The 25,703-nt window shown below is 44.2% G+C and overlaps 2 protein-coding genes across 7 annotated transcripts in view; one reads left to right on the top strand and one right to left on the bottom strand.

The window, feature by feature from the left end:
• Positions 1–3,211, top strand: part of ARL9 (ADP ribosylation factor like GTPase 9) — a 75,962-nt gene extending 72,751 nt beyond the window's left edge. For 2 of the 4 annotated variants that reach the window (XM_044418882.1, XM_044418880.1), the window contains one exon: positions 3,029–3,211. In XM_044418882.1, coding sequence (XP_044274817.1) covers positions 3,029–3,143 — 115 coding nt within the window. In that variant the 3' untranslated portion in view covers positions 3,144–3,211. Of the gene's footprint in view, positions 1–2,730 lie in introns of all 4 variants that reach the window. The other 2 variants (XR_006413614.1, XM_044418881.1) reach the window with 2 other exon arrangements.
• Positions 3,212–8,817: 5,606 nt separating this feature from the next.
• Positions 8,818–24,250, bottom strand: HOPX (HOP homeobox). Of its 3 annotated transcripts, none has more exons than XM_044418891.1 (3): positions 23,872–24,250; positions 11,143–11,319; positions 8,818–9,878 (listed from the first exon to the last, which is right to left on the bottom strand). In XM_044418891.1, exons 2-3 carry the CDS (start codon positions 11,284–11,286, stop codon positions 9,801–9,803), a joined length of 222 nt encoding a protein of 73 aa, XP_044274826.1. In that variant the 5' UTR covers positions 11,287–11,319; positions 23,872–24,250; the 3' UTR covers positions 8,818–9,800. The 3 variants fall into 3 exon arrangements, with proteins under 3 accessions (XP_044274826.1, XP_044274825.1, XP_044274827.1); XM_044418890.1 differs by having other exon boundaries at positions 23,678–24,226; XM_044418892.1 differs by lacking the exon at positions 23,872–24,250 and adding an exon at positions 13,609–16,703.
• Positions 24,251–25,703: the final 1,453 nt, after the last annotated feature.

Genomic DNA, 25,703 nt, shown 5'->3' with positions numbered 1-25,703 from the left:
GTTATTTTTTCTGTTCTTCTATGGCTTTCATTTTTGTTACTATATTGTTCTATTTGTTTTGTCATCCTGACAGGCAGCATAGACATTTGAAAAATAAATTCACTTACTAGCTTAAGACTGGAGTGAAGGCTGTCTATGTTGACTCGAAATCCAGAAAACTAGGAAATTGGAAGCTGAGGCTGATGCTTTCACCAATGAGACTAATGATGCTGCTGTGTACTATCAGAAATGGTGCTTGCTTAAAATGAACTCGCTGCACATAGTCTTTTCCATCATATTTCAGGCCCAAATCGAGAGTGCCTGGGTCCAGCAAAAATGGCCCACATTGTCCTGCCTTGTGAAGCATCTCCATCTTACTGTTTTGCTAGAGGAAATCTGCTGCACACTGACCCCTCCCAGTTTGTTGCTTATGTATGTAGCTGGATGGGTGGGATAAACTGCGAGATGCAGCTCTCTTGTAGCGATAAGGCCAGTTATAAGGTAATACAAGACCTGGACAATATGGGGCATCTGTTGACCAAGGAAAGGTGCGGGTGCTTGGGGGATATGCAATTTGTCACAGGTACAATTTGTGACATGGCACAGCATCACTGATCATAGAGCATGTGAGCTAAGGCATCACCTAGGCTTCCAATCTCCTGGCTTTTCCCTGAACTGACATGAGATAGTCTTAAATCCTGTCTTAAACAAGCAGGTTCTGTGATCAATGAATCTCCCCGGGTTTGTTTTGCTTTGGATAGGATGTATATGCTTACAGAATTGGCACACCTACTTTTTCTTCACTGTATTTGAAACTACTTTCTTACAAATTCACCTCTTTGATAAAGATAATTAAAATCTCGGGGAGAATTCTACAGAGGATTCTGTACAAGGGCTCTCCCAAGCCCTTCATCATATGTAGAATGTGATGAGAATGGCAAGGGAGGGTGAGATGTTCGTGAAGTCATCCCTGCTTCCCTTCTCAATTGCTATAGCTTACACATAATGAGAGTGACTGAATAGGGCTAGGTTTTCACAACCACCTTAACAAAGAATAGGAATGCACCTTCAGCATAACATGTCTATATATCTAGTGTGAGACTTGATCCTTGCATGTTCTTTTCCCACCACATGTAAAGAAAGAGCAAGGTGCTCCGGTTCCCTTTTCAGAATGGTGGCATGAGGCCCTGATTGTTCTGCTCCCTTGCCTGTGCATTCCTTCCATCCATCCCTCTCCCACATTCTTTCAGGGAATGTGTGTTACTTTAAGATGTAGCTAGGTAGCCCTCCATGTTTTTCTTTCAAAAGTAAGCTTGTGGGACCTCACATGGATCAGTAGAGTGGGTAGGACGGTGTAACCCTTCACCCTATGTCTTCAGTTGACATTACAGCTAGAAGCCTTTTTAACCATGTAAATTGGAGGCATGGGGGTCCTAATCCAGATATATGAGAACTGAGCAAGATTTGAAAGAAATATATGGTATGCTGAGTAGAAGTAACAGAAAAATGTATCTGTGTTCAGCACTTATTAACGTGCTGAGGCTGCGACAAGTTGTACTGGATGGGTTTGACACTTGCACATCAAATAGATCTCAGCACTATTAAAGGATGATTTAATAAGACCCCAGACAATGACTGGGTATGCTTCTGGGTGCTGGAGCAGTAGAAACATGATCTCTTACATTGTTGCTTTTATGGGGAATGCAGAGAGAAATTGATTAGTCCATTAATAAAATATTTTAATGAGAATAATTCTTCCACTCTGGTATCTATGCGTTTAAGTGATGTATCTTCTTAGTCACCAGAAACGTTGTCAAATTTTTAAGGACTGTAATTGTACTTGTTTTAACTGTGTTTTAATTTTTCTACTGCTATTTTACCTGTTTTTCAAATCTTCCTGGTCTGTGACCATAAAATAAAAACAAACTAAAATCAAATAGATTGTGGGTGCCAAGTTTCACAGTATTAGGTCACACTCTTAGAAGCAATAGAAGTTTGATGCTTACAATAGTGGAAGATTTTTTGTGACTCTGGTTTTGATTGTTATATGTAAAAGTATTCTTGGTTGTATTCAGGCTAAATGATTGAATGTAAAATCAATGGGGTTTATATGAGTTTGGTGGGAACAAAGCTGATTTTGGCTTCAGTCCTTTAGAGGTTACTTCTGAGTAGACATTTTTTTTTGTGCTGGATCACCTGTTTAGAAAACTGCAGCTAGCTATTTAGTGTGGAAATACAAATTCAATATGACCTGAGAATGAGAGAGTGATACATCCTACATGTTATACAGCAAGACAGCTTTTCAGCAGATAGACAGACCTCATGACATCAAGCTTGATTAATGAAAATAAAAGTATACATTTTGCTACAAAGCCTGGAAATACAAAGTTCAGCTAATTCTAACATTGGCTTAAATCCACCACTGTATGGGTGGACTTCCCTGTGTTCCTTTTCCCCTGAAGTTAGCCAGGAATCTTTCAGAGCTGCTTCAGGGGAGAGGGGGAAACCATTCTTCCAGCAGTTTCTTTTCCATTGCTGTACAGTCATACAATCCAGTTAACAGTATAAGCATAATGTAAGTATTACTACAGTGTTGGATCACAAGAGCCCAGCCCCAGTCTGAAAAATTCATTGAAAAGTTGCTGTGATGGCTCTGAATCACCCCTTGTAGAAACTGGCATGCAATGTGATCCTGTGCGTGAAGGTGCCACTGTCAGTTCTCTCCAGTAAACCTTTTCCTCTCTTTTGCAGGCATAATTATGGTGCTGCTAGTGATACAAATATGAGAACATGATCAGTCCTATTCCTCCCCAGATGTATTACCCTGATTCTGCCCAGATTTTCTCCTTGTAGTTGTGAGGTCCCACTGGTATAGGGTTGTGCTGCTTGGCTGCATGACACTGACCTCACAGGCACAACGGAACTTAGGAGCAATCATATCCTCACCCAGCAGGTATAAATTTAGTTTAGGATTCCTCTGTTCAAGTTAGGATTGCTGAACCACTTGGGAAAAAAATTGACAGATGTTTTCTTCCCTTTGTACTTGCAGGGCCCCAACCAACATGGTCCAGTTTAACCCAGAAGCCTTTACTGTAAAGGAGTCTGCTAAGAAGGCAATTTGTTCTGAAAGACTCAAGGAGCTTGCACAGCCAATTAACCACTGATCTAATTCACTAGGTGCATCTAAATCCCCCGGCACCTAATTTTTAATAAATTAGGAAAAGAACTCTAATTGCCGTCTCTGCTTTTTTCTACACTATCCTCCACAAGTGTGCAGAAACATCTGGAAGTAGGTTTGTACTAAACTGAAATAACCATTAAACAATACATAATTATTTTTCGTGTTAAATCGATAAAATCCTGCCATTTTAAGAAATATTTTTAAGTAAAATTATTTTAAGCTTCTTTTCAGGATAGAGTTATTTTTTTTCTTTGAATGGAAATACTTATTTCTTACATGGTTTTCAAGAAGTTCCCACAATTTTTAAAGTAATTTGAAGAATCCAATAGAAATGAAGCAATAGTAACAATAAAACAGTAATAAATATAATATACAGCAATCGAACACCATAAGAACAACACCCATAACTTTACGTCAGAATCAACATTTAAACTATAGTAAGTAGAGTTTTTAAACCCTTCTTAATTTGGTGACCTTGAGATGCAAAGTATTGCCACACCCATTGGCCATGTTGGCTGAGAATTATGGGATTGAATTTCATAACTCAGTTACGGAATTATGCTACAGTAAAAGCCCCAAGTTGGGAAAGGCCATTGTGATTCTTTCCCAGGCTGGAAGCCTATATTCACAGTTGAGAAGCTTGGGGCTTGGATAGATGAGCAAGGGTTCCGGAAGTAAGAGTGGTGTTATTTACCACAGGCACGGAAGGTAAAAGTAGCATTAAGTTCAGAAGTCCTGTGTCAAAATTTACTACTGTAAATTCATATGTCACTGGAACATCATCACCAGCAAAAGGGAAAATGCAGGATTTCCCTTTTGCTGGTGTTGTTCGTGGGTTGTCATGATCACATTTGATGCATTGAGCAGGAGGCAAGGTGAACAAAGTCAAGTCTACCAAGGAGAGACTCTCAATGCCACAGGTACCTCCCTGGAGTGAAGGCTCTAACATCTTCCGAATGATCTCCCTGCTATCACTGCTGAGATTGCTTGCTCCCTTTCACTCTCACCCAGTGAAATGATGGGGTTTTGTTCACTGGATGTATTACAACAGAAGCTCTGACCATCTGTAGGAATCTGCAGTTGCATCCTGCACTGCAGATCGTGCAGTGAATAGGTGGTTTAACTAGATAACCTCTATGGTACTTTGCAACTCTATGATTCTACCATAGAACTGAGAGGCATTCAGCCAAACAAGGTGGTGTTGGAATACTTTTGTAACTGATTTTAGGACAGGGTTCCAGAAAACTACATGGACTGCTGTGCTGATGTGGCTGGGTCTCTTTTTGGCAAGTCACATTACTACCGTCCAATTAATCTCTTTTCCTAGATCACGGAACATTGATATAATTTTATTTTTCATACAGGTTTTTCCCAAGAAAAAGACTCTTTCAGAAACTCACTTTTATCCAGTATGTAAGAGAAAAATCATATTTAAACTTTCAAAACAAAAGTATGCCACAAAGCATCCAAACCTTCTTTGAGAGATGCAGTAGCTTTCTGGTGCTCATTACATGTAGATTGTAATCAATTAGGCAAGGAAATTGAGGGTATCTGCCCCAAGATTCTTCACATGGTAGAAAAAAAAGCTGTGGTAAGAAGTAAAATGTAAAGTAAAATTAGAGTTCTTCTTACCCTAGTAAGAAAGAGAGAAAGAAGTTAGTTCTACAGCAAGGGCTAGTACAAATTTATACTAAGGGTCAGTCAATGGTCAATTGCTGATATAGATCATATACCTTACTGATATCTGTAGAAGGAGTATCTATTAATATTTGCTAATGACCTTTTTCAGATGTCTGCTGTCTCACAGGGCAAAATGTAATACCATTAACTCCCATGTTTTCAGAACCTAAAACCTGATAGCTGCAATGCCCGTTATGTAGGTCTGTGTCACCAAGTGCATCTTGCATCAATGCTTGAGCGTGTCCTATTTTTTTTCTATAGGACAAAAGAGGAGAAACTTTCCTGTCAAGGGCTGCATTATCTCCATCAGACGCTGTTGAAGGTCTGCATTCCAACTTTGCAGATGGCCAAAGCCAAAAGTGGATGAGACAAAATGTGGGTGGGCTGACACAAAAGCAGGGCAGGCCCAGATAGTCACAACTGACCCGGTAACATGACATATGACATGGCAACCTATCATGGGTAACCAGCTATGTAAAAATAATTCATGCAATTTTTTAAAAGAGGTGACAACCCCTCTAATATGCTGCTGGGGCTTGGAGATCACTGTTTGCAGTCTCCAAAAAATGGTGAGGAGGTGGAAAAGTACCTGAAAAAGGACTCACAATTGCAACCAAAAAAGGGAAAAAGGTGGTTTTAGTTGCAAAGTTCCCTGGGGACAATTGACCATGAACCTGGTCATTTATCAGGCATCTGCTGGGATGTTCACAAACATCCATGGCTTATTGTCAGAGTAGATTAGCATGACATGTGAACCTACCCACTGAATATACCTAGCAAGTATGCAGTCCTCCATCTCTAGTCTGACACATTCCCACACAACTGAATAGATGTAGGCTGGCTAGGAGGCACATACAGGTGACCAGGAAACTAATGCCCAAGGTAGATGTAGCTGCCGTGTTCCATGGTCATCTTTCCAAGTTGCCCTATGTGCCTGCTAGCCTGCCAGATCTCATTCATTCTCGCTGTGGCAGGCAGAACTGGGAGGGGAGCGTTGGAGAGCAAGAGAGAGACTTCAGTAGGAGGCCGGGAGAAGAGGGAACTTGGGAAGCCAAGCATGGCATGGCGTGGTTCTGCTGCCATCGGAGGTGTGGTCTGGGAAGAGCCCTGCCCTCTAGGCTGGTGGCCTGCATTTGGGCAGCAGCCCAGAGGTAACCCATGGACTGGGGCTTGCATATCATGCCCATTTCTTCCTTTGGTCACTTTGCAGTTGGCATATGTTTCATTGTACTTTGTTGCCAAGCCTTGGAGCTTATCCTGATCGTGTCCGCACCCATGACACCAGAACGTTGCGCTAGAATCCTGTTACCTCACCGTGCCAATGGCAGTGCCCAGTAACCCTCTGCAACTAGAAAATCCCACAACTTCAGTGTTTAACCACATAAGCTAAACCTGGAGAAGAGTTTACATCTGATGTCATGTGAGCAGACTTCCTTCCTGCAATGGGGCTTCCCGTTGCTCTAATTTCTGTGGCAGCTTCCCCATGATCAAATCCATTCCAGGATATCCCAACCCACACAGCCCTGTGGGAAGGATTTGAGAAAAGATAAGAAGGTAGATGGGCATAATGCCACCAGCTGCCCTGCCTGAAGGAACCTGGTGAGCTATTATTTAACAGGGTTGATTGTGCTCTGCATTTTTCATGTTACTTGACTTGTAAAATGCCTTGGGAGGATTCGTGTCCTTAGAAGTATAGAAATAGTATAGAAATAGAAGTAGTATAGAAATAATATTGCTTTAAAAGGGAATAAAACATAAGGCAAATGTGTGTGTGGCATGCTTGTGGGTGTGGCACACATATATGATGCACTTATTTGTATATGTGTGTGTCCCATGCTTATGACACATCTGTATGCAATTTGTGCACATATATAACACTTAAAGGTGTCCTGCTTATGTGCATCATGCTTTTGTGTTTTGAATGCATATGTGACAGGTTCGTATGCGTGTCTTACATGTTCATGTCTGTAGCAGGCTCGTGCGGTATGTGGCATGTGCTTCTGTGTATCTGTGGCACGTGTGTAACATGCTTGTAAGAGTCACATGCTTCTGCAGCATGTGTACATGCGGGGGGGGTACTTTGTGGTATGCTCATGCATGCATTTGGGTCTTGGCCTCTGGCATACTCCTGTGTGTGCTGCGCATGTTTTCATGTAACACATGGGACAAGTAAACCTAATCGAGAGATGACCCCCCACAAAAACGCATGCATGCCACATGTGAGCACTGATACGTTTGTGCCATTTGCAAATGCATGCAGCCATATGCAGCAGCACCTGCTGGAATGTATGCCCTAATAATTTAAGAACAGTGCCTAAGTATTTGTGGAGTGCCTCTTCTTCCCCGCAGGAGAAGACTCTCCCCTTACACTTCTTCTAAACAGCAGGGATTCTAGAGCAGATGGCATCTACCTTATGGGATGTGGGATGGAGAAAATTAATCCTCTACCTAACTCCAGGCACTGTCCAAAGCCATCACTTCTTTTGCATACCCAGAAAGAGCCCATCCTCGCTGGGATTAAGTGCAAGGACCTTCAGTCCTCTGACCACCTCCTTCTGCCCACAATTCATTGGTAACCCCTCTCTGTTCTCATCTCCTCCTCATCTCTCTGTTCTCCTAGAAAGGGTTTTCCTTTCTAACAAGGAAGATAACACACTGTCCATGGACACTTCTTTCACTCTGATCCAACAGCCTCCTCACACCTCTGGGCTCTTCTCTGATTCTGCTCTCCAACAGTCCAAACACCAAGGGACTCCTAGATGTCGGGAATGGACAAAGGATTCCCATCATTCCCCACTCAAATAGGGACACAAACATCTCATTCCCAGAAGCCCTTTTGTGTCATGGCAATATTTGGGTGGTTTGCAATAGCAGCAGATTTATCAGGACAGGGGTAGCAAATCCAGTTGAATCACGGTAGCTGAAGAAATAGAGATTCCAACTTCCTCCTATCTAAAAGACTTCCACTCACCCACTGTAAGAGTCTGACAGGATTTGGGGTCCGTCAGGTGATAGTAGAGCTATCAAAAAAAGTGCGAAGCGGTGACAGAATTTAAATTTACAGATTAATCTGCAATGACTGGGGTAGCTAAACTATGATGTCATAATTGTATCAGCCAATAGGAAAACATTTTCACCCAACAACTTTCCAAGTTGGCAGTTTTCAGCTAGCCTTAACATATTTTCTTATATTTATATTTAGTTATTTAACATATAAATTTTAACATATTTTATTTAAATGTTAAATTTTATTTAACATATAAATTTAACATATAAATTGCCTAGAGTGATGATCTTCACTCACAACTTTGTTAACAGTTGACAACAGAGAATGCTGGAGTTAAGGAGGGATCCCCATTGCCTTGATGTAAATCAATTCATCCTCTCATCCAGTGAGACTTGTTACTCCCACAGACACGTTTGGTTCTCTTATGACCATAACTCAGGCTTTGAGGAGAAAGTGCTATTTCCCCATCAATGATCAACACAGCTTTCATAATGTCTGTTAAATTTGACTAATTGTGATGAAGTGTGTCAGTTCCTCCTAGAAATCCCCATTTGTGAAATTTCCTTTATTTCTCTGTAACTTGCCTGTTACAGGACACACACAAAACCAAGTCACTAAGTTATCTAGCAAGATGTTGTCTACATTAGGGCCACTGAATCTCTTTCAGCCCAAGGGCTGAATTTGGTTTTGGAAAAGTTCAGAGTGAATGGGTAGGGGGCATATTCCCGGGGTGGGAGGGTCTGAAGGCAGAAGTGGGGAATTGAAAATGCTGCTATATTTTAACTTAAAGGCCTTAGTAGAACTGTTTCACTGTTTTGGAATCCACAACGTTTTATGGTCAACAGCAGCGCTTCAAATTGCATTTGTGGCTCCTGCTCCAGCCTGCTCATGAGCATAATCTATTGGAGACTACCTATATAATTATACACACAGACAGACACTATGTTAAGCAAAAGCAGGCATATCCAGGTTGAGTAAAAAGTTGGATTTTATTGGCATATTTTGGGGGAAATGTTCCTTCTTATTTAGTGGAACCTCTTTTGGGGAAACATCAGAAATGTAGCCACTGTATAAACATCCACAGATTTTCATGAACTATAGACTTCATCCAAACCTTACAAAGGGACTGAGTGGCATGCCGGCATGCTAAGTTCTTTGAACCAGACCAGCCAAGAAGAAGGTGTCCTCTAAGGTGAGTGCATAGCCTTCTTCAAAGTATGGTGTTTCTGAATTAGGATCAGAAAGCTCCAGGCTGGATGGGAGAAAAAGTTAGATGCACTGGCATGTCCTACATACAGTATCTGTTGCGCATACCAGCGTGTTCTGGTTAGTTGTGTCTTTGCACGGTCCAGCTGCGGGCAGCCCACCTTGGCTGCTTAGTTCCCTGCTACAGTGCTTTGGTGCTCCTGGCCTGCAGCAATGGCAAAGCGTGCTTTTTCTGCACAGGGACTGAATGGGCATTCAGAGGAGATGCACCTCAACTCCTGGAGACATACCTGTTGCATGTCCCATGGCCTCTACACGTGCAAGCAGAACTGGATCATGCCCTTATTTTAGTCAAGCTCTTCTCCATTGCTGATTGACACACTTGTTTTTCTAGATTCTATCTATGCTCTGGCACTGAATATATACATACATACATACATACATACAGCCTGCCCATTCATATTAATTTAGCCAGGAATTAAGGGGGAAAGTTATTACTGCAAACCACATCCACCACTCTATGCCACTACAGAAGTAGCAACAGTCAGTTGGATTTACATTTTACTTTTTTGTACACTAACTGGCATATATGATTTTATACAGTTATTTTCTCCATCAGGTTATGTACATTTTAAATAAGGCAGCAGGTTAAACAACAAGAAAAAAACAAGTTCGGCAGCAACTTGATGCTCCACAGCCAAAGTTATCACTGGTTTTCCAGGGCCATCTCCAGAAGGAAAATTCAAGTCAGTCTCTGACAGAACCACACTCTGAAGGGAGCCCTTCTGATTTCCTCCACTCTGCCAGGCGCTTCTTGAACCATTTCTAGAGAAAAAGGGAATGCAGCAAGATAAGTTGGGAGAAACTGAGATGATTGTCCCACTACATTAAGAAAAAGTCTTGCAACTGGGGGTGGAACTAGGGCTCCATAATGTAGCCCCCCTCCTCTGCCAATGACACCCACAAGCTGTGATTTCCTGCAAATAAGCTAGTTCAAGGCAGAAGAGGAAATTCCTAAATAATTATGAGCTTATTGTCCGCTGCGGCAGCAGGCTTTTGTTCTTGGACAATAACTATCAGGAGGCTAGGCAGAAAAGAGTGACTTATTTAGAACAGAAGAAGTGGGGAGAGTATTCAGGCAAAAATAAAGAGGAGCACAAGAACAGTGGACTAAATGCAGAGTGAAAGAAAAAAATGCAGCAGATTGCAAGGTAAGTATACTTCATATATGCATATTAAACTGTAACAATTTTCTGGGGAAATCTTAAGCTTCATTCAGTAGGCTGAAAAGCATAACTTGGTACTGTTTTGGCTTCTGTTGGCTCAAGTAGAAGTAAAGATGGGAGCCAAAGGAAGAGCGTACCTTTCACAAGAGAGAGGAGCACAGCCCGAGGCCTAGGTTTGAGCCAGTCCAGAGCTTATACTCAGCATCCTTGGGTTAGGTTTGCCCCTCTCCTCTTAGCCAAACAACTCAGTCACTTAGACAGCTTTCCCCAACATTGTGATGATATTACATGCAAACCTGGCTGCAGGGTTCCAGGGCCCAGTGGGTCAACCACAGGTTTTATTCACAAGTCTGCCTCTTTCAGTTAAAATATATAGGATGGGGACATGGCAGGTCTAATTTTTACACAGGGGTGCCTCGAATTACTTCCTTTTCCCTCCTCCTCCCTTTCCTATCATCCATCACTGCATACACTTTAATCTCAGTGTAGTCACAGTATCAGAAATGAAGAAGGCTGGGGGAAAGATCCTGGTAGCAACGGAGGCTTTGGGCAGGGACCATGCCTTCTTTGTCCCCGAGAGAACGTGAGGCACTGTGGAAGTTCTTTCTGGGGAGTCAGGTGGTCTATGAAGACTCACTAACATGTGCAAGGACTGCTTGCTGCAGCAACCAGAGCATGGTGAACACGCATATCTGGAGCAGCCCACAGTAAATGCACCAGGTGTGTCTGCTGCTGGGCGGAAGGTGGAAGGCTGAGCTTAGACGGAAGCTCTGCCAGTCCTGAGAAGAATGCAGAGGAGCTTCCAGTGGGCTCAGCTTCCCGGATTGCAACTGGCCTTCATGTTCCATAACTCAGGCACCCACCAGCGTCTCTTCCTCGGTCAGCCCGGCCTCAGCAGCAACAAGGCAAAGGGTGGCTGGGTCTGGGTGCTTGTTCACTTTGTTGAAATTATACTCCAGGATCTCCAGCTGTTCCTCTGTGGGGCTGACAGCCTTTTCTGTGGCCATCTTCTCTTTGCAAAGACTGACAGCAATATGGAGCTAGAAAGACATACCATTGTTAGAGTTAATTCTTGTGCAAAGTTTACCACCTGACTCTTCCCTTAGAGACAGCTCCCTTGAGATTTTTGACAAATGCTCCAATTTTGCCATTCCGTGTTTGAATGAGGAATGCTGGATTTGAAATTTCTATTTTGAATATAAAACTCCCTTCCTTTTAATTCAAAGTTCAAGTGTTTCAGACTTACTGGCAACTCTTGGCTTCTTGGTATTTAGCAGGCATCAGATATTATATCTGCTAACCACCATCACATGTCAATGATCAGATGCAATCAAATACTAAATAACATTACCTGTCAAATATAAAATGCTGACCTACTTCAACTGTTTGAGTATTAAATGCTGAAATTAAGTGGAACCAGATGCAAACATAAATATCAAGTATTCTGTAGCTAGTTACCATACTTATTAAAATTCAATCAGGGTGAATTTGGGAAGCAAATTCTATCCTGGATTAATCAAAATATTAGAAAACATAGCTTTGACATCTACTCACAGTGCCAATAGCACTAAAAGTTGTCTTAGATTATTGACTATTAGATTATTTCTGTATCCCTTAGTATGATTTTTCCATTAAGACCCTTGTTTCTGAATGTCAAGCATGTTGCATCCTCCCCTTTCCCTATGCCTCATTGCTCACCATACACAGTTTCCCAGGACTATTTACAGTTTTTAAAGTAGCCCAACTGTAAAAGCTTTTAAAAATGCCTTTAGTGCCTGCAGTTGCAGCCCAGGAATAAGCTTTCCACAAAATATCAACTGTAAATCTAGCCAATTTCCCTTGAGAATGTCCCAATTCTATCTAGTCAATTTCACAGCAATCTAATCAGACAACCCTATCTAGTCAAGTTCACAAAGCTGTTAACTAGCTTGATTTTCCAAGCAAGTTAGTTGGCTTTGAAACCAGAAATGCACTGCTAGCACTAGAGGAAGGGAACCCCTAACACGTCATGCATTGCCAATGCGTGTGTTGAATTCTGTATTTTTCTTATGGGATTTTTTGCTGTACGAATGGAATAATAGAAAAAACAGTGTGACATTGTGGGAGTTTTACTATATTTGTTTGTTTGTTTGTTTGTTTGTTTGTTTGGAGTTTTTATATGCCGTCCCATCGCTTAACGCCTTGGGACGGCTTACATAAATAAACATAAATAGACAACATAGTGCCCAATACAAATACAAAAAATACAAATTACACAAATTAAAAACTCCGATTCATTCTGGCTGGAAGTTAAAACCTATAGATAATATTAAACATTGTTAAAATATTGTTTAAATAAAGAGGTCTTAGCCTGGTGCCGAAAAACAAATAACGACGGTGCCAGGCGGACCTCTCTGGGAAGTGCATTCCATAAATGGGGCTAGTGGATGATTATGAGCATTTTACCCAAGGCTGTTTAATCCCTGCTTCTACTTTCTGTTCATCACAGCATGGAGATCCAAGTGTTATACAAACAGCAGTTTCTTTCCTGCTTCTCCACTATGTGACAATAGCAGAACAGCACAGACACAGAAGGGAAAAAATGTTTTCTTCCACTTTTACGTCGAACACTGCATTTTTCCTGTGCTACCAACCAACTGTGATTTTTAGACACAGATGCTAAACTGGAGGGTCACAACATTGCCTAAAAAACCCTTAAGCAACTATGAACATCTGGAACCCCTGCAGAATTGCAGGAAGGAAGGAAGGGTGCTGTGAAAGGCCTAAAAGCACTGGTAGAGTGGCAAGGGAGCCCTTACAATTCAGGAATTGGGGGAAAGGCTGCCTTATCACAGGGTGCTGCATCCAGACAGACTTGTGCCCCTCAGCAACTTTTCTTTTTTAAAAGAAATCAAGGTTTACACTTCAGTATTTTTAAAACACAGCAACCTCTCTGTAAATAGGATGCAATTTACTAGGAAAATCAAGATGTTGGGTGTTATCAAAAGATCAGTACACTAGTTGTTCAGTGTCTACCTGCATATGACTCACTGAAACCATTAACACATCGCTTGAAAGGTTGAGTTCATTTGCGTTCACTAACTAGACAGGCAGTTTAGTTTAGCTTTCTTACTCTTTAGAAATGAGAATGCCTAAAAGGACAGTCCAACAGATACATAAATATCTTGCTGATGTTACCTAGGGGTCCTACTATGCTAGCAGCTGATCCACTAGGCACACTCCAGCGCAAGGTAGTCACAATCCCTGACACACTCTCCTCCGCACGGGGACAGCAACACAGGGGCACAGATGGCTGCCTCCAGAGTCCCTGGCAGTATCTCACTACTCACCAGCGGTGACACAGTGCATCACTGCAGGCATGCAGGACACCCGTCAAATGTGGCAAGAGCATGAGGCCATCCTTACACGCCCTGCCCACCGGTCTACTTCCTCTGATTATGTTCCCTCGTGTAGCCCATCACATCTGTCTGAGAGACCCGAGACCAGGCCTTGCATGGTCAGACGCTGCCTCTTCGCTTGCTGCTAGAGTGAGGCAGGGGCATGGGTTGCTGGCGCTATGAGAAAGCGAGAGTATGTCAGGATCTGGATGGCCTATTTATAGATAACAGTGTGCTAATGTTATGCTTGTCTGTTTGCATTTGAAAGAGAATCCAAGTGTGTTTGTTTCCACATTTCTATAAAAGGCTCTTGTGGAGCGGGAATGTTTAACTCAAGAAATAATTCAATAGACCAGGGAGAACATTTGCAGAGTTCTTGTATGATCTGCAAACCAAGGGTTTGTGATGCCTCTTATTTGTTTATTCATTTTATAGATTTATATGCTGCCTTTTGATCAAAAGTTCTCCAAGTTGGCTTATAGTATGCCAGAACAATACTGTTTTCTGATATGTAACCAACAACGTCCTTTGCTCTTTGTGGACCAATGCGATCTGCCTTTGTAGATCTGCTGAAGATGGATGTTTAGATTAATGTTCTGTTGAATCCAGCAAGACAATTCTTTTACTATGTGAGAGACTTTAGCTCAGTGATTGAAGCACATGCTGTGCATGCATTTGGCCTCAAAGCCCAGACTGAGAGCCTGGAAAACTGCTGTTAGCCATGGCAAATAATACCGAGTGCACATTCTGAGCAGATTTAAGGAATCTTCCCATTTTCTTATGATTTAATGGCACAAGAGTCTTCCTCCAAAGAAGACAAGACAAAACAAAACAAAGCCAATGAAATACTTTCAGGAGGAGGACATTCAGAGCAGTGAGCCAGCGTGGGATGAGATACTCAGCCATTTCATTGCCAGCCACATTTCCATTCCAAATCCCCTTCCTAGATGCTGTCTCTTCCTTCAGGTTTGGAACAGAAGTTTGCTAGCAGGAAGGCCCCTAGAGTAGTGCTGCATGGGGAGCCTGGGGGAAGGGGAAGAACTAAGCTGCTTCTTCTCATTTCACTATTTCTCTGTTGCAAATCCTAGTCTCAAGACTATGGACCAAGCCAATCGGTTTCCTAACCTTGGGAAGCGACCTGAGTATTTCTGAGCTGCTCTTCAAAAGCCAGGAGTCACTATTTGCAATTCAGATACAATGTAGACAAAACCAGGTGGAGATCTCTGTACATCTTTGGTCCATACCCAATACCTGTTTCCTAGGAGTCTCTCTCACCAGGCAGTGGCCATTTCCACAGACTGCAGAACATGCAGAGATGCGAGGTTGTGTCAGTCAGATCTACTGAAAGACCAGCTTTTTCAGGCTCCTGCCTCAATTATCCCCAGGTGGAGCAGAAGCAGGGCCATCATGACCAGTAACCATGGGTAGCCTTCTCCTCCATGAATTTGTGTAATCCCTTTTTAAAGCCATTCAAGTCGGTGGCCCTCAGTACCAATTGTAGCAATGAGTTGTATTGTTTAACTGTTTCAATAGGTATTCAGTAATATTAAATAAAGCACTTTGTGCTGGCTTAATTTGGAAATAAAATAGAATTGCTAAAACAAATCTGTACTACTAGTAGTCTCTTCCTACACACACTTCCAATTTCTCCCTCTTTCCCTCCCTTTCAATTGACGTTTTCTTCAATTGCCAGAGAAGCTTTTCACCCAGAGGCCCTAACAGGTTTTGAAAAATGCAGGCAAGCATTATTGCTGATTCTGCTACATCACTACTGCATGAGCATTTCAGAAGAAGCAGAACCGCACTACACAAAGGCAAAGGAATTTTTCTCAAGGTAGAGCAGGAGGATCAAAGCCACAAAAACCCTCCAAAATTGATTAGATCTTCACATTACCGGACAAGATGCTCTGTGGCAATATTTAGCCTCTGCAGAGAAAGTGATACACAAATAATATTATGGAAACTGTTTGCCCCCTTGAAAGGTGCTTTCTTTCCAATATATGTTACAAACCAAGCACTAAGTGCTGCAATTGTGGTAGAAGCTCTGGCGTTGTTTCCTTGAAGTGACCTTCCTGATGAATTCTTAATTTTGCCACATGGGATGCGATAAGAAATGAATGGCAGGCCCCAATTCACGCTCTGCTGATTCTTCTCCGTGAGTAGGAAATTTAAAGTACAGCATGGTCAAGTGAAACATGGCGCTCTCCCCTCCACGCACAATACTTTCCCACCTGAAGCGGTTAGTGTGTGCTTCTCTACTTATGTAAAATATTTCTAGGTGATCTTTCAGAGCAAAAGGCTTCCCTGCATCTGTTTTCCTTAAGCCAGGTTTCTCCCAGCAAGTGTTGCATCCGGGGTCAGAGCCCAACTGCACAAGGAATGGACTTTTAAAAGTAATCTGGAGAGATGAAGGACCTGCCTGAGAGGATTCAGGTCTCTCCTCGTATCCACCCATCCTGCACTTTAAATCAGCCTAACCCTGCAGTTTGTAGGGATGTGGCAGCCGAACCGCATCTTCTATGCACTGGTAGATTGGCAGCGTATTGAATTTGGCTGGCAGCACAGGCCCTCATCAATAAATTGTGGTGTCAGCCTTTATACACTGCAACAATCAATACTGAAGCCACTGAAAAACAACTCCAGGGGAGCCCGTACAAAAGGTAGCATTTCAGCGATTGCTAGTGAAGGTGCTGCAACTAGCCAAGTATCCATGGCTAAGCAGTTTGAGCAGCAGTGTCAGTTGAATGAATCTCTCTGTGTAAACTCTCAGTGCATTGCTCTGCCTTTCTTCAGACTGCAGTTTCCTACATCTCCCAGTCACTCAAATAGCAGCTTCCAAATCGATTCAGGAAAGAAGAGCCATGTGCAGGCTTTTACCTGTCCTGCCCTCATCTCAGTGATATCTACAACGTCCCCGATGCATTGTAACGACACCACTTTTGCATGTTTCGTTAGTGGAGGCACCTCCCCGTTTTACTTTCTGGGAAGGATAAAGGCAAAGATTCCCCCTTCAGTAGCTGACAGTTGACTCAGACGGATCCATCCACAGAGCCTCACCTGCAAGTGGATGTTAAATTGCAAAATATCTGCTAATGGGGGGGGGGGGGAGAGAGGAGAAATATGGCCTTCAAGACAGGCTGTGAATGCGTGGCTGGTTGAGGGGGTCCCCTCTAGCTGCCCACTTTGCTTCTCTGCCCTTGCCTTGATAGGAGGACCGCTTAAGCCTGCCCATCCCTGCATCCTGCTACGGGCAGTGCAAAGAGAGAAAGAGAGAGAGAGAGAGAGAGAATGGGCAGCAGGGAGCAGCTGCTTAGGCCTTCCTTTGCCTGCTCATTCTCCCCTGTGAATCCCATCTCCCAAACCAGGTTTTTGGACTTCCAAACCAGAAGAACAGGCTGGGATAAAATAGTCTGAAGGAGGCATTTTCAGGAGGCTTAGCAGGTACAGGAGAGGTAAAAACCCCTCCTGCCCTTCCGCTCACTCACTGCAGGCATTTGCTGAGGGAGCACCTGGTTCGCTGCCCCATTATCCTTACATCAGCCTTGGGCTGGATCCAGGGGCCTTGCTGGAAGGGGACTTCCTGCACCTGCCTTCCCACACCCACCTCAGAAAATGCTATAAGAGACTGCCCTGTGGATGGTGGAGTCTGCAGAGGGGCCATTTTGATGAAAAGGCTTGCCTGCATACGGCCTAATGTATTAGTGGTTTCATGAGAATGGAACCAGGGAGTTTCATGCACTTTTGCTTAAGGAAATCTTTGCAACAGACAGACAAGGTTTTAAAAACAAAGAGCTGATGAGATTTTTAAAAATGCAAATAGTAATGTGGAGGACTGAAATCCTGATAATTATCTGGATTGCAACTGGCATGGAGATGGCAATTTATCTCCTTCCTCTCCTGATAAAATTTTGAAGAAACTTGAAGCTGCTATTTGCATTGGGAGAAAATTCCCCTATTGGCATTAATGGGGGATTTCCTCACCATCTCCCAGCACTTTTACAAGAATGAAGGATTCCAGTGGGAGAGGCAAGGGTTAAATTTTCCCTCCACTTCTACTGTAATACCAATCCCCTGCCCCTTATGTACACACACTGCACACGTGCACAGTAATGCTCTTCACATTTTTAAAAACCTGCATGTTAAACACACACACAAAAAATAATAATGTCATGTCTAGTTTGGCCTTGGTACTTCAAAACATGAAACCAAAGGTTTGCATAATGAAAGAAATGCAAACAGAATGCTGAAGAATACAAACAAAAGAGCAAAGTGTTTTTCCCCTGCCTGCAGATGTCCTCTCCTTTTCTGTTCCAGCAGACTCTTTTAAAAAAGATTGATTTCACTTTGTAAGCCATTGCAGGGAAGCCAATGATAGCTGCTCACAGTCCCTGGTTGACCTGCCACTCCTGAGGATGAAGCACCAGAGGACACTAAGGCCATTCACTAAAAGTTGTTTGGCACTTGCTCTGCCCGTTTTGACCAGAAATGTAATCTCCGTCCAGCTTCTCTTCCAGGAAACACAGTTTTGTTACTTGCCCTTCAATGCTGCTGTCAGCTCGGCTCCCCTTTGGCAGCCCTTGTGTCTGAGGAGAGAATGGCTGTGCTGGGATACTGCTCCCCACTGCCTCCTTCCTCACCTGGCGCTGCATCTTAATTCCCTGGCCGGCGTCTGCAGAGAGGGCTGTGGCAACCAAGGGCCATGGGGCCTTCTCCCGGGAAAGCCAGGCTGGAGCTCTGCTTGGCAAGGGAAGGGGGGCAGCTGCGTTGCTATAGGCCTCATGGCAGCCCAGTTCCTACCTTCCAAAGGAGGCCTGTTTGATTAAGAGCGCTCAGGGCTGCCCTTCTCACTCTTTCTTACACTTGCCTGCACTGAGCTGGGCCAGCCCACGAAGGGAAAGGGGGTGTGGTGGGTTGGAAAAGGGTTAAGTCTCCCTGCACCCCCCACTGCTTCCTTGCTCCAAATCGTCCTCTCCTGAAACTATGCTTCAGTGGTCTTGGGAGCTTGTCGCGTGTGTGTGTGTGTGTGTGTTCTGCAGGGTTTGATTTTGACTCCCATGCTTTTTCACATTTGTGTGAAACCACTGGGTGAGGTCATCCGGAGGTGTGGGCTGAGGTGTCGTCAGAAGGCTGATGACACCCGGCTCTACCTCACTTTTTCATCTGACCTAGATGACAGTCCAGTGACTGTCCTGGACCAGTGCCCAAATTCAGTAATGGGCTGGATGAGGGTCAATAAACTGAAGCTGAATCCAGACAAGACAGGGCACTGTTGGTAGGTATTCCCACACTCCAACTAGCAAATTTTCAACCTATCCTAGACAGGGTTACACTCTCTCTAAAGGATAAGGGTCATAGCTTAGGGGTACTCCAGGACCCCAAGCTCTCCCTGGTTTCTCAGGTGGATTCGGTGGCCAGGAGCACCTTTCTTCAGCTTCAGCTATGTTCCATCTTGGATGAGTGGAGCCTTGCCACTGTGGTCCATGTGCTGGTAACCTCTCTCCTGGATTACTGTAAGGCGCTCTATGTGAGCCTACCTTTGAAAATGATCCAGACACTACAACTAATACAGAACAGGGCAGCACAGCTGCTTACAAGGACTGGCCAGGGAGAATACATTACACCAGTCCTCCATCAGCTGCACTGGCTCCCTGTTCTAGTCTCACCCATTTCAAATGTTGTCTTTGACATATAAAGCCCTAAATGGGAACAGAGTATCTGAAGGAGTGCCTCTTTCCATATATTCCTACCCACCCACTTAGATCCTCCTCTGAAGTCTTCCTCCAAATAACACCCCCCACCCCCGTGAGATCAAGGAGGAACAGACATTTGTACCTGGGGAGCAAATTCCAGAGTGGGCATTTTGCTCCCCAGGAATAAATGGCTGGCATGGACTTTGCTTTCTTTTAGAAGCTAGGTAAAAACTTTTTTGTTCAAACAAGCTTTGGGTTAATTTAAGTTGTACATTGCTATTGACTGTTTATTTAATTTTGGCTGTTAATTTATTTGATCGTATTGGTCATGTTGTGTATGGTTTTATTTATTATGTGAGATGATGATGATGATGATGATGATGATTATTATTATTATTATTATAACATTTCTATGCCGCCCCTTGCCGAAACCTCGGGGCGGAGATGGTTTAATAATTTACTAATTTTATTGTTTTATCTGTTTTATTCATTTTATGGATTGTTTTCAAATGCTGCTTTCAGTATTTGTAACCCGCCCAGAAAACCTTCAGGTTATGGAGAAGCATAGAAGTAGAAGGAAATAAAATAAATGTATGAATGAATAAATACATGAACATACAGAGTAGTTAGGCCCTGGAACCTATTCTAATAGTGATCCAAACTGTTAGGTCCCTGAGCAAAGGCAAGTTTTCCTACACTCTAACTTGGGTGGGGGGGTGAGAGGGGAATCAGAATAAGGAAATGGGTATAAAACTAGTGTAGGTATGCTAATGTTTACAAGACAAGGTAAGATTGCCTACTAGCCGGGCAAACAAAGAACACGGCCGGGTTTCCTCTGGCAGTTATAGCAGTAATCTTAAAACTGAACATTTTATGGCAGGAAGCAAAACATTATCATCTGCCAATTACTGCAGGTCAAACTGTGGAAGAAGGGACTTCTACAGCCTGCTCTCCCAGGAGAGGGGGAGTAGGCTGGCAACCCACAGGTATGTTCACTGATCCCGAGGTATCCGGGCATCAAATTGGGAGCAGCCACTCAGCTGCTGGGGGAGCTTGACTTTACTCTGGAGTGGTTGGCTGGCCTGCATAGCAGCTGGGAGATCAATTCAGGAGCTCCTCTTGGGTGGGAGTAAAGCTTGGTGCTGCGGCAGAGTGTATCTACTTGCACCTACAGGCAGAAACTTCTCCAGTGTATCTCTGTACTATTCTGCATATGCTGCCCCATGCATAGGAGGCTGCATGACTGTTGGCTGTGGGGGGGGGGGGGTCAAGAAGACAGGGCTACATCCCCTGATGTCATTTGGTCCCCAGCTGGGGTACTGGCTAGACGATCTACCAGGTGTGTCAGCCAGGAACCAGCTTCAAAAGCCTATGTGCAAAAGCTACTTTGCCTGCCTTACTCCTGCTTCCACTGACAGAAGGCAAAGGAAAAGTGAAATTCACTTGTCTGTGGCTTGCAGAAACTTCTGAAAGAGCTGCTGAATTCCCTTGTTATCTCCAGTCTATGTCTGGAGCTATGACTGCACTCTCCTGCTGCCTCGCAAAGCCCCTGGTACCCTTCAGAACAGGGGAGGGAAGTGGCTGTTCTGACAACTGGCCTCAACTGTACATTTCTGGCCATGCTAGCAACCTTTCTGACCAGGTGGCTCCAGAACAGGTGTTAATTTAACTGACAGGTAGGATCGCAAAAAATCTTGAGCTGCCCCTGGTTACACCTTCAGCCCTCTGAGCAAAGAACAGTAAGTGAGAGCTGGTGATCTGTTTGGGGAGAGCTTGAGTGGACATCACAGCAAGAAAGACAATAAAAGAGAGAGAGAGAGAGAAAGTCAGAATAAGGAAAAGACTGAATAAGAGAGAAAGAGAGAGCGAGAGAGCAAGCACGCAAGCTGTTTTAGGAAACATGGGGTTGTTACACTGGAGTCTCTGGCCAATTTACTGGTTCTACATACAGAGGGTCAAAGGGGACATTATTTTGGCAAGCATGGGATGTCATCCCATGCTCACTGAGATAATGGGGGAATGCACGAGCTAAGGAGCACTTCCAGGGAAATATGGGCCAGTGGGATGGAGAAATACTTAACCCCTCCAGGGCTTGCCACTTCTTCAGGCTTGCCCACCCTCAACCCCCACCACTGAAAGGCCTCCTTCCAGTTTGGAAGCGTGGCTGACTGTGATGCCTTGTAAGGGAGAACTGGCAGGGGGTGAAGGTTTGCACATCTCACCCAAGTCCATTGATTAACTCCTGCAATTCCCTGCTACCACAGTAGCATTACAATAAAGGACAAACAGGGGTGGAGGAAGCCATTCTTCCTCCCCACCAAGACTTCTAGGTCTGCCGGGAATTACTCCATTACAAGCAATGAAAAGGGCTTGTAATAGGTGCACGTGTCAAAGGCACTGCTCTCTTCGCTTAAAAAGACCCTTTTGAAAAGGTTGCTAGGATGGCTTGGCAAAAATTCACTACCATAAATGCTGTCACAATCCATTGGCCTGCACTTTTGGTCTTTTAATCCTGAATAGCTCCAAGAGTGCTGAGAACCTCCCACAGCCTCAGCTGAAATCTGAAAGGGAGTCCTGGTGCATGCAGACAGCAGCATTTGATTGTGCTGAATCTGGATGCCTGGTCCCCTAAGTTAACCTATAGCGAGGTCCCTACAAGGCCACCCTGGTCACCTGCCTCAGCAACCTGCATCTGCAGCTGTACCTTGCTCTTAGCTTTTGTGTGTCTTCCCTCTGGAACAGCAGCTGGAGCATCAAACAGATACGGCCCATGTGAATGGCAGGTTGTTGTTTTGCAGAAACAATGGCAGCCTTCTCATTTGGCTCTTCTGCTAGGCTCTCTTTTTCATCCCTGCTCTGTCCTGGTTTTAACAAATGCACACTTGAATAATACATGCTTCCCTGGAGTCCACTGCCCTGCTGTGTTCGGTGCAGCCTTTCAATGGTCCATGGAACAGGCTGCTTGCAACTGGTTGCCCGAGTTGCTATTCTTAGCCTCTGTTTATTTCCTGCTCCCTCCATCCTCCACAGAACAAACTGTTGGCAAGCGCTGTTCTTATGGAAAGAAGCACAGGGAGCCTTTATAGGGAAACACACCCCTTCCCTCCACAAGGAACTACCACATGGGCTTTTTTGCGGCATAGCTCCATATTTCACAGGGGTTCCTTCTGGTCTTGCTCACACTGCTGAGACAACATAGGGACAGCAGAGGAATGGACCAGGGCGGCAGCATTTGCAAAGCAATCAAGAAACCATAAGCATTGCTCCAAACTTGTCCTCTGTATCTATAATAGGTCCTCCACTCAAAGGATTTTTTTGGTATAATTTGCTTTTCATTGATAGATGGTAGCTACTCACCAGTGAAATTTCTGCCACTCCTTGACTACTTAGCTGAGGGCTGAGGGAAATGGGCAGCTGGAAAGGCAAGTTTGGATTTTGGAGCTCCTGGCAAGAAGTTGCACGCTGGGGGAACCCACACTTCTTTGAGCTTAGCACCCCATTCAGCACATGCATCTACTTTCCCCTGCTCGATGTGCAAACATACAAGAAATGAGAAGGTCTTCATAAATGGTAATCTAAATGTCCTGTACGTTCTTCCCATGCGGAAGAATGCCTTTCCAGCAGATCAAGGTAGCAGGATACACAAAGCAGTCTATGGAACTGAGATGAATTTTCACAAAGCCCTGGAGATAGCAGATTGTTCAAACTTGGTGCTCACATTTTGAATGCATACGTAACAACTTAAACTCAGTGCTACAGTTTCACATTCAAAATGAGAACTGTATCTCCAGATTTGAAATTGGAGCATTTTGGACTTGTTGGCATTCTTTGATGGCTTCTGAGGCATCAGATCTGAATTCTCATACACTGTCAGGAGTCATAATGCGGATACTATTTCATGCCAACAATCCAGTGCTATTAGATACCAAATAGTTCAACTATTGAAAGGCAGCACAGAAATATTTGATTAATCACTAGCTATGTTACACATTCACATCAGCACGTTTATAAAAATGCCCAAACATGCCCTTACCTCTCCGCTCTTCCTTCCCTGTATTGTTTCTCCCAGATTCAAAATCTGTTTTGTAAATGCCTTGGGGCAGGGCCCTGTTTGAATTTCTTGCTTTTCTATGGGTGACACATACTAGACAGTGCTTTGCAAAATAATCCCAGCAATCGCAACATCAGCACCAACACTAGCACCAAATGAAGCATGAAGCAACAGACCTTGCCTTCTGCCTCCCCCAGAGAAGGGGCATCCCTGAGAAGACCATTCACTTCAGTCTGGGCTCCAGGTCACATCCGTGCCTTGAGTTCCACCTTGCACTTACCTGGGAAGCCACAGGATCTTCTTTAAGTAGCGGAGGTCCTGGACAAATGCTTAGCTACCTGTGCAGGCGGTTACCTCAAAAAGCACCTTTAAGCGTGTGTGTGCGCAAGTGTGTGTGTGCATGAATGAGAGAGTGTGTGACAGGCAGGTGTGTGTGACTTGAAAAACCTGCACCACAGGCAGGCGGGAACTCACAGCAGCTGCTTTAGCTGTTCAGTCGCTCTTCTCTCCCTGCTGGCAATTCAGGTTTGGCCGTCAGTTTGCTTACGCTGAAAAATGTCTCCAAATGTATCTGCTAGACTTTTCTGGGTTACTCTTCCCATAAATGAAGCAGGTTCCTTATGAGCAGATGAAAGAGTGAAAATGAAGGGTGCCGGTTCTTGGCTCTTCTCACTGACTACAGCATATCGTGGAGAGAGGGAGAGAGAGAGGGAGAGAGAGGGAGAGAGAGAATGACAAACGGAGTGAATTGAAATACTGCAGTCCTTCCAAGAATACCCTGCAGCTGAAGTAGTTTCATGAGTTTTGCTGGACTTTTGCCACTACAAGTGTCCTTCTGCCAGTTGCCCAATTAACCACAGCTTGTTTTGCTGTGGGGAAATGTGCACATGCCAGATGCAAAGGGGAGACAGGTCTGTTGCAATGTTCACAAAAGCTGTTCACTGACTTGACGTCCACACCCCAACAACTGAGCAGAGTCCATCGGAACTTGGGAAGACGTGTGCTCAGCGCCTGGCTGCCATCACGTGCTGGATGTAGGCAAACGCGTGGGGTGATTACCTCAGGAAACACACCTAGATGTGGGAGGAAAGGGCCACTCCCGTGCCGTCTCAGGGTGAGATGCATGAAGCAGAAACAGCAGCAGCTGTAGATGTTTTTAAAACACCATTTTAATAGGCAGTTGGGCATAATTTCCTGGGCACCTGATAAATTAATAGTTTATTCCAGATCGTATCTGGAAGGTCCTCAGAACACTGGAAGCTGCATTACAATGAGCCAGACTTTTGATCTGTGTAGCAAGTCTGACCCCAGTGGTCCTCCAGGGCTCAGGAAGGGGCCTTTCCAGCCCTGCTGGAGCTGAATCCAGCACTTCCTGTATCTGAAGTCAGGCGCTCCGCCGCAGATCTACAACCCTTAGGACTGGGCATATGATCAACCAAATAATTGCATGTTGTTAATTTGCAAGTCGATTGTTGTCCAACATGGAATATAGCCAAGAATGCCCTCTTTTCCACTTAGTGCTGTCCAGAGGTGCCATCAGGGCAGATGGAAGCCCAGAGGCCTCTCAGCCAAATGAGCAGAAGGACCCCCAAATGAACAAGATGGGCTTGGTGCTCTCTGTACAGTAAGCAAAATGATACATGTTCCCAGTGAAAGCGAGTCTAATTGCACGGCCAACATTTGCCCTCAACCCAGGCCAGCATAGCCAGTGGTGAACATAAACAGGAGTTGTAGGGCAAAACATCTGGAGGGCCACAGCTTGCTCACCCCTGGCTTAAAATTACTGAATTGCATCGCTGGTGAAGTGTGAAAGCAATGTGAAAAATAGAAAATTTTGATTTTTCATTAAAATTTGCTACAAAATGTAAAAGCCAAATTTAAAACCTTATTTAAGCAAGTGCAAAGAGTAGCACAGCTTTGGCCCTGCCAGGCCCGAGGTTCCCCACTCCTGTATGCTGAAACCATCCATTAGCAGTGTGCTCTGCACACAAGACATAGAGATCCATGAGATGCCTTGGAGGCAATGTTGCAGTTTTTATTCTCTGGAAAGGTGCAATTGCTCTGACACAGCATGAAGGCTTTAGTCGCATTTATCGGCAATGAGGAGGGCACAGGTCGGCTGATACCAGAATGCCTTGCACAACACAGATTTTGTAGTTCAGGGGTGCTTTGGCCTGCATGTGACGAACCTCCTGGGTACATGCTAGCTAGCTCAGCTGTTCATCGCCTGTGATGTGAGGCTGTGGCAGATATCAACAAATGCTCAGGGGCCTGTGGAATTTTGTGCAACATAAATGTTTGCTACT

This window comes from Varanus komodoensis, unplaced genomic scaffold (genome assembly GCF_004798865.1).
Source record: "Varanus komodoensis strain SLA01 unplaced genomic scaffold, ASM479886v1 scaffold94, whole genome shotgun sequence".
Taxonomy (NCBI): domain Eukaryota; kingdom Metazoa; phylum Chordata; class Lepidosauria; order Squamata; family Varanidae; genus Varanus; species Varanus komodoensis.
The sequence above is the reverse complement of the archived record's forward strand: the minus strand, read 5'-3'. Positions and strand labels throughout refer to the sequence as shown.